The 12,147-nt window shown below is 38.6% G+C and overlaps 1 protein-coding gene across 1 annotated transcript in view; it reads right to left on the reverse strand.

Annotated features, from left to right (window-relative positions):
• Positions 1 to 3,655: 3,655 nt before the first annotated feature.
• Positions 3,656 to 12,147, reverse strand: part of exoc6b (exocyst complex component 6B) — a 54,572-nt gene continuing 46,080 nt past the window's right edge. Inside the window, exons 21-22 of the mRNA XM_087789668.1 lie at positions 7,915 to 8,027; positions 3,656 to 5,438 (exon numbers count right to left, since the gene is read on the reverse strand). Coding sequence (XP_087645794.1) covers positions 5,312 to 5,438; positions 7,915 to 8,027 — 240 coding nt within the window. The 3' untranslated portion in view covers positions 3,656 to 5,311. The remainder of the gene's footprint in view (positions 5,439 to 7,914; positions 8,028 to 12,147) is intronic.

The raw sequence follows: 12,147 nt of genomic DNA on the forward strand, positions 1-12,147 counted from the left end.
CAGAGGAAATGATGCCTGACGTGATGAAGGGAGTTAAACTGTGGCGTTTAAGGAGTTGTAGGCGATAACAAGCTGCTGGTTGGCAAAAGTAAAATCACATTTTTTATGTTAAAATGTTTTTCTATTCAGTAGAGTCAAACGGTATTTAGATTTCTTTAATAATTCCGGTAATAAATAAAGTCTATAAGCTATATATTATAAGAAATAACATATACAATTGTTTGACGATATTTACGGTACTTTTTAGATTGAATTGATTAGCTTTTTCCGACAAATAAGGATCATCACTTGGTGAGTTTCCTCTCTGGCTGGTGCCCACATGCGTTCACACTGAGAACACTGCACACAGATCTGTATCAAATCAAAGATGGTCGTTACAAATAATGATCTCTGAAACGTTTGTTCAGTGAACAACAGCAGAAATATTCCAAACACACACAGAGTTGTAAAGATGGTTGAATGCCTCAACAGTGGGCTTCATCATAAATAACCTTCTTCTCATGTGGTCGGGAACTAACGGCCACAGTCCATCAAACTTCTTCTAATGAGATGAAGAAGAAGAATCGGAAACATTCAGAGCCGACATGCGAGAACACTTCCCAACCCAACGCTGTGATGTTCCTTGGGAATTCCTGGAAAATTGGAAAGAAGAATAAATAATACATGTTATGTTAACACAGGAGTGATCACCGATCGTGTCGTAGTTCTTTCACCTTTTGATCTTCTTTAATCATTCATGCATTCATCGTCGTCCTCTGAGGTAAATCACACATTCATTTAGAACCAAATCAATGCTTCATGGTCACCAGTCAAACTTTTTTTCTTCTAGTCCTGTCACGAGCCGACAGAAAGTGAAAGTGACACACACACAGTAGGCCCTTCTGTGACCTTTGACCCCCCAGACTCATCAATAACCAGCAGCAGAGAAGACGTGTGTGTGCTGTCTCATTCATCTTCATTAGTCGCTTTGTGCCAGTGTGTGTGTGTGTCTCTGTGTATACGTGTGTGTGTGCTCAAGTGTGTGTTTAGATTCCAGTGCACACATGTGAAACATTGATGTTGCATTTAGTCTATTAAACGTAATGATAGTAATACATCGTTAAATAATTAACTTTAATTATAATGGTTATAGTTTGTGTTGTTATTATTATGAGTTTATTTGTAGTGTTTAGATTTAAAAGGCTCAACACACCACTGTTTAAATTGACATTGAAAAGACTCTCTTAAGTCAAAAGCACCTAAAAATTGTTTTTAAAGCAAAATAAAAAACAAGATTTTAAAAAAGGAAATGATGTTAGGATGAATTGATGCCATTTCACAACAATCAATTTCAATAATTACCATTTTAGTTTTAAACTTTGTATCTTAAAATACGCATTTTAAAACCTAAGAATACATATGAAGGTAAATATATTTATATAATCAAAGGAAAAATGTGTAGAAGAAGTAGCAGAAGAGGATTTTTCTCTTGGAATTTGACACACAAAAAAAAAATTCAAAAGTTAACCTTGGTGCTAAAACAATGTTTTATTCATTCATTATTTGTCAAGCAAGAATCTGTAACCCCTGTCCTCCCCTCTTCCTCCCCTCTTCCTCCCCCCTTCCTCCTCCCTCCTTGACACATATTCCTGAAACGAATGTCTCTATCCCAGCTCTCGGTTCGCTCCACAAAGACGGCGCAGCAAATGTGCAGATTGTTTTATTGGATGCTGGTGTGGCCGAAACAGATCCGTTCCTTCTCCTTCTCGCCAGACCACATGAATCTGAGACGAACCAATGTTCAAGGGGGAATAATAATGAGATAACACACACACACACACACACACACACACACACACACTGCTCTCACACTTCAGAATGATACAAGGATGTGTAAGAGTGCACCAATAAAAGTGTGAAGCAGCGTGAAACAATTTAACAAGTGTCCTCATTCAGATACTTTTATCTCCATGATAACGAGGAGGACGGCGGCCAACACACACTTTTTCCCGCTCGCCTTCATTCGCCCTCACACACACACACACACACACACACACCCACACACACACACACATGCACACAGGAAGTTCTTGAACCTCGGTCTGCTGTTTAATGCCAAACCTGTGAACATTTTCATTCATCATTTGTGTTCAGTCACATACTACTTTATGACCTGATGATCCAACTCTATAAAGATCCACCTCAGCTCTGTCCACCACCTGTGTCACGCTCCAGACTCTCAGCCTGAGGTGAATCAGATGATTCTAGTGGAACGTCAATAAGAGTTAAGCTTGGATTTCAACATGTCAGCAAGATGTTTCTTCGTCAGGACGGACCGTGACTCCGCGTTGACCAGAAAAGAACATTCAGGCCGCAGAATCAAAAGTGTGGACCCTCATGATAAAGGTCGACCACGTTGAAAGTCTTCGAATCAAAGGACCTTATAATCCCAAGACTGTTGCCAGGAGCAGTTGTTGGGAAGTTGAACTATTTGGAATAGACAAGATCCATAACACCAGTTAAATCCAGAAAATAAATATATCTTATAACTAAACTTACATCAGTTTGCTCTATAGAACTTATAAATTATGTATATATAACTGTGTCTTATTAAACCACCATTTTAAAGTTGATTTGCCATCTTGGAAATTTAGTTTTCCTATTTAGCCTCCGGTCAAGAGGTGGAGTTCGAGTGGGCCTAACTCTTTTTTGCCGAATTGGACAGACTGCACCATTTAGTCGAGACCATTAGCATTCAGAAAATCTGATATATCCAAAATGAAAATTCACCTCTCCCCTAGAGTTGGTGCCAAAAGTAAGTTAGTAAGTAATTTGTATTTATATAGCGCTTTTCCAGACCAGGGTCACAAAGCGCTTAAACAATCAAAACAATACTCAATAAAAGATATACTTTATAGGTCAACATAATACTGAGAACAACACAGGAAAAGTGAAGTTAGTCTTTTTTAAACCAGGATTTAAATTTGTTTTTTTATGCTGTAAAACTATTTTTTTCTGCAGCCAGCCGCAAGTGGACATTTGATGAACTGCATTTTTTTGCACTAAAACTCCTATGTTTGCTCCACTGATGGGTCTTTAAATGAAAAGGGATCAAATGTGACAGATTTAAATAACAAGATGGACTTCCAGATTATCTTGGAATATACGGTTCTTCCAACACTATCCAGTTCCTCTAAACCCAAACCAGAAGTGAGTAACGACTGCAATTGTGAGCAACATATTTCTTTATGATTCTCAACAGAAGTGGTCGTCAGTTTTGATGTCAGACCTTCATGCCGTGAAGCTTTACTTGACATTATGATAGAACATGATGCAAGAATGATCACAATATTATTTGAATTAAACTGTCAAGTGTCAGCTGTCAACCGTCAATGAAATCATGTTCATGCAACAACAAAAAAAAGACACAAGCATGTTCATCACTTAATGTGCCAAATGTCCTGATCTTTGATAAGAGAACCAGATAAGGTTGTTTTCTTCTTTTCTTGAACGCTCCACTAGCATGCTGAGTGTCATCCATCTCACTCTCCAGAGCAGTGACCCCTGCTGCCTCAGAGGTCACGGTGATGACGTGCAACAACAAGATCCATCTGACGCCGTGAAGGTTATTTTGGCTCATTCATATCTCGCCGTGAGAGAAGAGAGAGGTCGACAGTTTGCTCCACTTTTCTTGCAACTTTATTAGTATTGTTTCAAGTTCATTAGTGGTTTTAATAAAACAGCGTGTACACAGTGCTTCCGTCTTTACAAGTTCCAACCAAACAAACGAGCGCAGCGTGAACCCTTGACACAGTCGTGCAAACAAAATATTCCTCATAAATTATTTGATCAACAGCAGACATTTAGAAGAGGTCATACAAGTTCAAAACACCATCTCAAATAAAACTGTGTCCAGAGGTCGAATATCACAGAGTTGCTACTTTTTTTTCTTTTTTTTTTATAAGAAAAAGGCACAAATTCATCAACTTGAGTCCCCCAAAAAAAAAACCACCACCCAAAAAGTGACACTTCAGCCGAAGTTGGATTAAAACACACTTCGGTGTGTAGACTGAAGAACACAATCCCTTTGCAAAGTTACATACTTACTCGCCGCACTCCTTTATTATTGCATCCAAATCATGTGCTTTAACAATGTTTATGCAGTTACAACATGTGTGCTCATATTAGTACATTTAAGTGTCATATATACGGACAAACAACAGATTATTCTCCCTTTTTTTAAGACATTCATATGTTTAGTTTATTATGGAGCAACATCCCACCGCTGGAGCTGCACTAGGTTTAGTATTGCGTCGCACAACTTCCTCCTGAATAATGTGCATGATGAGAAGACATTGAAAAAAAAGAAAAAAGAAAAAGCAAGAATTGCTTCTTCGAGTGTTCAAGTAGACGAGAGGAAATGGGTTGCCATGTTGGCTTAGAATCCTCCTTCCGGCTGCTAATGCAAACAACAGCATCACAAGTCCTTATGTTCATGTTCAGAACGGCACGGATGTAGAAAGTGACCGACACTAGTGTTCCTATAAGCATGTTGTTATTAGCACAGCTGGACTTTATATATCATTCAACATATACTCAGACAACGCGAGTTTCCAATAAATAGAAGAGTTTGAATCCCGTACATGAATCTTCTCAGCTAACGAAGGCAGGAAACTAAGAAAACCAAATCATGGTGGTTAATCTAAGTTAAGAAAAACCAAGTGATGTTCTCTTCCAGAAACAAGACCTGACCTGAGATATCACAGACTCAGACTGAACATCTGCAACGTCTTAAACTCTAAATCCAAGCAGCCAATGAACGATCAGAGCGGATGAAAACACACATTTTCCCAACAATACAGGACAGTTTTGTTTGTGTGTTTAGTGGAAACATTTGTGGAAACACTCATTCGCTCGGATACTAATGGAAGATTTTCCGTTGTTGTGTTCCAGTTTTGATGAATGTGTCTTGGTTTTAATGACGGTTTCCGTCGGGTTCGTCTAATCCTGTGGTGTGACCTTGACTTTCCAATAACCTTTTGCGCTGCGACACTTTGGGCCGGCCCTGGTGACACACCAAAGTTTAAAATAATCTTTCAAAGATGTTTTTATGAAGATTTCTTACAGCAGCGGACTTACAGGAATTTTGTTTTAATGACGATCACAGAGCTCCGGTCAAGACCAGAAGACATTTATAAAACTTCTTGCTAACCACGTGAACGGGTGACATTAAAATAAGATTGCGTGAAACATTTGGAAGGAAGCGAGATGATTGACAGTCAGGAAGGTCACGCAGCCCAGTAAGGTGCATTAACAGCAGGACGGATGCAGGTCAGACGTGGTGCTGCACGATGAGATTACGAAGCTGTTTGATGATCGTGTCGATGAGCTTCTGCCGGTCCCGGTCCGTCTTTCTGAAGGTTGCGAAGACGTTGTTCTTCCTGCTGCTCTCTCTCATCCTGGAGAGGGAGTCGGTGAAAGATTCAGCTGCATGTTCACTCGTGAAGATCACACTTTATCTGAGAGAGGATACGCCTCGGAACACATGATGCAGAACATGTTGTTTAGGGTAAAACAAGGAGGGACAATATTATTTAATTTGAAGCCTGAGAAATTTATATTGTCAATATTCTTACGTGAATTAATCAACTTATTTAATGGCTCCAAGATTCCAGCACTAACTCACTGGACTCACTGGTGACAGTTGCTGAGAGGAGATCATTGAACAAACTACTGTCCATCATGGATGATGACAGTCTTCCTCTCAGCACTGTCATCAGTGAGCAGAGAAGCAGATGGAGCATGAATGCTCCTTCCCACGTGCAACACTAATAGACTCAAGGACTCATTCATTCCTCTGGCTATTAAATTGTACAATTCTGAGTTCGGGGGCAGGAGTGGAGCGAAAGAATCTGGATGTTCTGTTCTATGTTAATCTTGTATCCTTTGTTTTTGTTATTTTTCTTTGATCTATGTTCTTTATATTTAGACTTAGATTGTATCATCTTGTTCTTTCTCTTTATTTCTCTTTGTTCTAGTTCTATTCTTGTTTTATTTTGATTATTTTTTATGGAAAATTGCTGTATTTGCTGTGGATAATTTGAAAAAAAATATATATATCCCAAAGGAGACCCTCTAAGGGATCAATAAAGTTCTACCTAACCTAACCTATTATTAGATTTAAAAAATAAAAATTAATTTACTTTCTAATTATGATGAAATGAAAGAAGTAAAATTAATTGTTTTATTTTTTCGGATTTGAAAGAATATATACAACATAGCTATATTTAAGGATAATGAGTAGACTTGAAGTCATGACCAGCTATCAAGACCCGAAAGTGTCGAAACCAAGGCTAAAAGAAAAAACTAAATGTACACAATAACCTGTTTAAGTTGAAGAACATTAACATCTCGTCAATTCACAGGTCGATTATGTCTTGAGACCACTATTACAACAAAGCCCAGGACCGCAGAGACCTGGACGGGACTGGGATAAAGAATAAGTGGTCTTGAGGTTCTACAACACTAGATATTATAAAATATAACTTGTTAACTTGGTCTTGCACACAAATGCATTGAGTTAATGCACAGTTGTTAGTCATCCAGGAGACGTGGATTATTATCATTATTGATTTGTTTGTTGCACCTCAAGACATCATTAGGTTTCAACAGTGAGTGTAAAGATGCATTCAAACAATAATTCACCAGTAGATTCACCATAAACACCAATAAGTAGTAGATCTTGAACTTTCTATGAAGGTCGTTTGTAAAAATGCACCTCGAACACATTATATATTTATAAGACTTTAAAGAAGACGTCAGGATTATCATTAAAGTCACTTGATAACAATGTTTATTAATTATTATTTTGTGTGTGTCTTAATGCATTATAATGTATCATTATGGTTTATAGCTACACTGTATTTAAAATAATTACTGTAACTGGAGAAACACATTGTAATAACAGTTTTATATATATATGATTGTAAACCGTCATAAAACCTTCTATAAATTCTTATAAATGCATTAAATGTCTCAAGAAGGAGTTTGTTATGCTTTATACACGAGACCTTCGTTATTTCAACAAATATTCTAGTGCTGAGAACTCAAGGATCACAACTGGTGCACTTGTTCTCCCTGTGAATGTGACATTCGTTCACCCGTCGCACTCAACAAACCTACGTGGTTCTCTAGTTTGTGTTCATGCCAAAAATTCAACACACAGCAGTCACAACAGCACAATACTCACGGCTTAATAACTCTGTCAAAACATGAGAGGAAGAGGAAGATGAAGACAAAAAAAAAGATGGACGACTGATACACAGTTAACATCTGAAAATCATAACATCAGCTTTCATCACACTCGAGTTATATTATAATCTTTGTTCCCTCAGTTCGCAACATTTATTAATCTTTTTTTTTGCCAGAAGTTGTTTCGGTTTGTGCACGTTAACCACACTGCAGATGTCTACAGCAACACAAGTCAACAGTTAATACACGTTGATCTTTTTAGCTCCAATCAAATCTTGACTCTAGGTAGTATTTCACAGTGAGCCGGAGTCTTATACGGTCACCTGAAGAGTTAACTCTTCTGTCCTTTATTCATCTGCAGGCCATCAGATTATCTTTCTGATATTATAATTATGACCTCACTATGTGGGAAAACACAAATATGATTAAAACAAATCAATAAATGCAATAGATTTTCTAAGCACTCAAAAGAAGATTTCAAGGTTAAAACCTGCAGACTATGGTACAAGTAAGAACGCTCTCCATGTAATCAATTATAACTCCCATCATGCCTTGCAAAGAACCATCCTTAAATCCAACCAAAATCGTATCAGTACAGCTGCAATCTAATGTATTGTCTTGAATAATAGTAAAAAGTATTAATAATTATACTTGTCCAGCAACATGTTAAACTGAGGAACTCACTTCTCCAGCAGGGCCAGTGCTGTGTGTGGATTGACTCTCAGGTATCTGCAGGTGGATTTGCCGTAGTCAGCCAGGTAGGTCGACCAATCCCAGAGGGTGAAGAGGTCCAGTAACTTAAGAGAAAAAAAAATGACATGATGGTCAAATATCATTACACAAATGCTTAACTACACACCACAGCATTAACATCACCACTCAAAAACTGTGACATAGTTTAACACATACAGGTGACATTTTTCCAATGTGTAATTATCATAAGAAGAGGGTAAATAAAGTAACTCAGAGTCACTAAAAAATGGTCATCTTCACATGATAATGAATAAAAACAGGATGGTCTGCCCAGTCCTTGTGTGTTGTGGCATCACCTGCTGCAGACCTCAAACACACAAACGCACCATCATCCAATATCTGTCTGCAACACTCACACATGAGCAGGGAGCCCAAGTGAACTCTGGGTAACACCAAACACACAGACCCAGAGAAAGAAACCATATGTGAAGGAGGGATGAGAGAAGAGGTGGGGAGAGAGAATAAAGTAAAGAGGGATGGAGAGTAAAAACATATGTGGGGGGACAGAGAGGAGTGGACATGGAGCGAAGGAGAGAGAGAGAGAGAGAGAGAGAGTTGAGATGCAGAGACACAGATGGAGAGAAATGAACAACAGTGCAGGAGGAGAAACGGAGGGGGCAAATGAAGTGCAGATGAAGATGGATAAAAGAGTTGGAAGAGGATTGATGAGTGGTTGGCTATTGAGGTGCTATTGGCAGAATGAACGAGGAGAAAACTACAGAAGAGAGGAAAAAAAAAAGGATTGATTCAAGAAGTTTCCCAATTTTTTGTTTACTGGATAAATGGACATGGATCCACGAGATCAACAGTGTCACATCAAGTCAACGTGAATCTGTCAATCACAGTTTACTCATCTTCGGTTATTCGAGCAAAAGTATTCTCAAGAACTTAAATAGATTATAGTGAGCCTCACTATATGGGTGTATTCTGTACGGACTCACAGTGACAACATTATATGGAATACTTCCTGAAGAACAAGGCAGTAAAATACTCACAACACTCTATATCTCTTTATCACGGCTGTCAAGTATCCGTTAGCACGACAAATAGAAAAACCGCCAGTTTTTAATGAGATCTTTAATAATGGGTGAGGGAGAGATGACTTAATTTTGTTCTGGATTACCATCTGGATCCATGTGTATTTTGAAGGATTTGTCACAAATCACAAATTATACAAATAATATGAATGAACACGTTTGGGTAAAAAAAAAAATGGGTGGAAATATCCAATTATTTGATATAATAAGGTTATTTCTATACATACAATAGCAGATGGAAAATCCTTTTTTAAAGATTAACACAGTGGCTTTAGTAACTCAAACTAGTTTTGTGTCGACACACCTCACAACTTGCACATCAGCAGCTGCTCAGCTTCGAGTATCTTCCGGATGACTGCACGTGCCAAACATCATATCCATGAACAAAACTTGCTTCTCCACATCCTTCCCTATCTCCTTTGCTCTTTACTCCCTTTTCCTCCCACCGGTCCTCACACTTCTGGATTCACATTTCTCTCCGCCGTGTCCTCCAACTCACCCGTACGCTGCTGAGGTTTGACCCGCTAATCCGCCCACATAAACAAGTGCAAACACGAAAACAGGCTACATGCACATGTAAACAAGGATAAACACACCCGAGGACTGACACTCAAACATCATCTGGATGCGAGCCTCCGAAAAGTATTCCTGTTATGTGGAGCAGATTTGTGAGGACGTGTGTGGTGTGTGTACGTTCTGGTGACACAGTTTGAGGAGAAATATATAGATATATATTACTTTTTAAACACTATTATAATGACACCACCTGGTCCTTAAATAACTACAAATCTATTACAAGTGGTACCGAGTTCAGGAAATAATAGTGAAAGAACAGAAGAAAAAAGCCGAACACGATCCCTTCATAACAAAAGTTCAGGTTGGTGTTAAAGGAAACCGATACACAATGTCAAAAACGATTACAAGTGAGAGCCAAACATGGGGACGAGAGGGCAATGCGATTATGAACGGAGGTGATAAGGGAGAGGACGTGGGAGTTTTGGGTAAAGCGCAGGTCACAGGGCAGGTTTGGGGGGGGAAGGCTTGAAAAGAAGGTGAAACAGTAGGATAAATGCAACAAGAAAGGAGGACAGCGGTAGCCGAAGAAGATAAGACTAATGAAAATGAGATTGGTGGAGAAAAAAAATAAATAAAGAGAAAACCTTCCTAAAATCACAGCCACCGGCAGCCGGTCCTGGCAAGTACACACACACACACACACACACACACCTGACCCACGATTCACCCTCGGCGCTCAAAACGGCAGGTCTCTCTCCTCACCCTGCGCTGAACTTCTCTCTCCGTCTCGCTCCCCCTCTCTCACCTCGCTCTGACCTCCCCTGCGCTATCGCTCCTGTCTCCCCACTCACTCACACACACACTCTCTCTCTCGCACACACACACACACACACTCGTGCGTGCACACACACTTAGATTATTGCTTCCTCTTATTCTTCCACAGAGACAAGCAGAAAAACAAAGTGACGTGTCACGCTCACATTTCTTGTTTGTTTTCACTCATTTCTCCAGAGCTAATGGGCTCCCCGCCTGCACTCGAGTAAACACTTACCTCACTTTCTTTCCTTCAACCTGTTCAGTCATCACCCTGTTCTCGTCCCCTCTTTGTCAACTCAACACTTTATTTCTTTCTACCTCTATTAGCCTCGCTTACCTTTCATTAGCACTCGTCTCTTCCCTCAATATCTGCCGTACAGTCCTTTTTTTTCCTACTATAATGACCTGGATATATTAAAAATTCCTTTTCTCTCCTCTTGTCATTCATACATATATTAAGATCATTTTCAAACAGACAATGTCACAAAAATCAAGACAGCTTAAGAACAAAGCCAACAGGAGCCTTTATATTCTCAGAGGAATATTATCATTACCTTTATATAAATATCATCTCAACACAGACGGACTTAGAATGAAATTCAAAACAAATACATGTCAAACTATGGTAGCTCATCAACAAGTAAATGTTTTTTTCTGTAGTATTACAAATGGATCACCATATGATCGAGTTCTGCATCATTAAAAATGAAAGTTTAGTCAATAAAAGTAAATGTTGTGAATTTGGTAAAAGTAGGTTAATTTCCATGCAGAGAAAAAAGGCAATACTATCCATTATTAATAACTTAATTTAAACATTAAACTAAAACTATTTATTGTAACTATATGTTCATAACATTTGCAGTTGTTTGGAAAGAAGTTTTTAATCCGTTTTACGAATTAACGAATGAGCCGAAAAGTAACCCTGAACCAAATTTGTATTTGAAAATAAAATGTATTGAAGCAAGTTTTGAACATTAGAGAGTTTTCCTTCCACTCATGTTTTATTTTTATCTGAAAGTCATGATAATGAAACAATGTTTAAAAAGTCAAGTTGAGGAATAATGAAGATAACGCCTGCTCCAAAAAATGTATTTCTATAGTTGATATCAGCTTCTCAAATCCCAAAATGGATAGCTCCGTCTCTCACTTCTCTCAGTACGTGTGCTAATGGATTTTCCGGCTGCAGGCAGGATTTATTTGTTTGTGAGCACCAGGGAATCAGTGTTTTCCTGTTCCTAATGGCCAAATGTCAGGGTCAAGCAGGATTCATCGTGTTCAATCTTACAAGTTGTGATGATGCGATTTGAATTGGATACAAAAAAAACTTTGAAAATCACTGTCATTAAGTTATATTTGCTGCAATAAGAAAGAATCAGTCTGGGCTGAAACACACCAGTTCCTTGAAGTCTGTGGCCGACCTGTCTATCAATCTGTCTGGTCTTTCAGAGGATTTGAAAAGCAGGAGGTCAAAGGACACTAAAAGCAAGTGAAGTGGACTTTTATCTACAATAGCCATTTTGACACCTGTCAATCTCAAGAGCCACTTCTATAAACCCCCACCATCTCTCCATCCATCATCCCTCCATCCATCTGCTGCCCTCTCAAGACTACTTAGATAGCAGACTAGAGGTATTGAAAGAAAATGTTGCAAATAATATCGACAAAGTAGGTTTTAGGTTGAGAATGAAGGTCAATATACGCAGGTGAAAAGCTACGACCAATGACATGAAAACCAGAAAATGTCAAATATCCAATCCATGCACTGGGAAAGAACGAAATTAGTCACATTGAAACA

The sequence above is a fragment of the Callionymus lyra genome, chromosome 4 (genome assembly GCF_982586985.1).
Source record: "Callionymus lyra chromosome 4, fCalLyr1.hap1.1, whole genome shotgun sequence".
Classification (NCBI taxonomy): domain Eukaryota; kingdom Metazoa; phylum Chordata; class Actinopteri; order Syngnathiformes; family Callionymidae; genus Callionymus; species Callionymus lyra.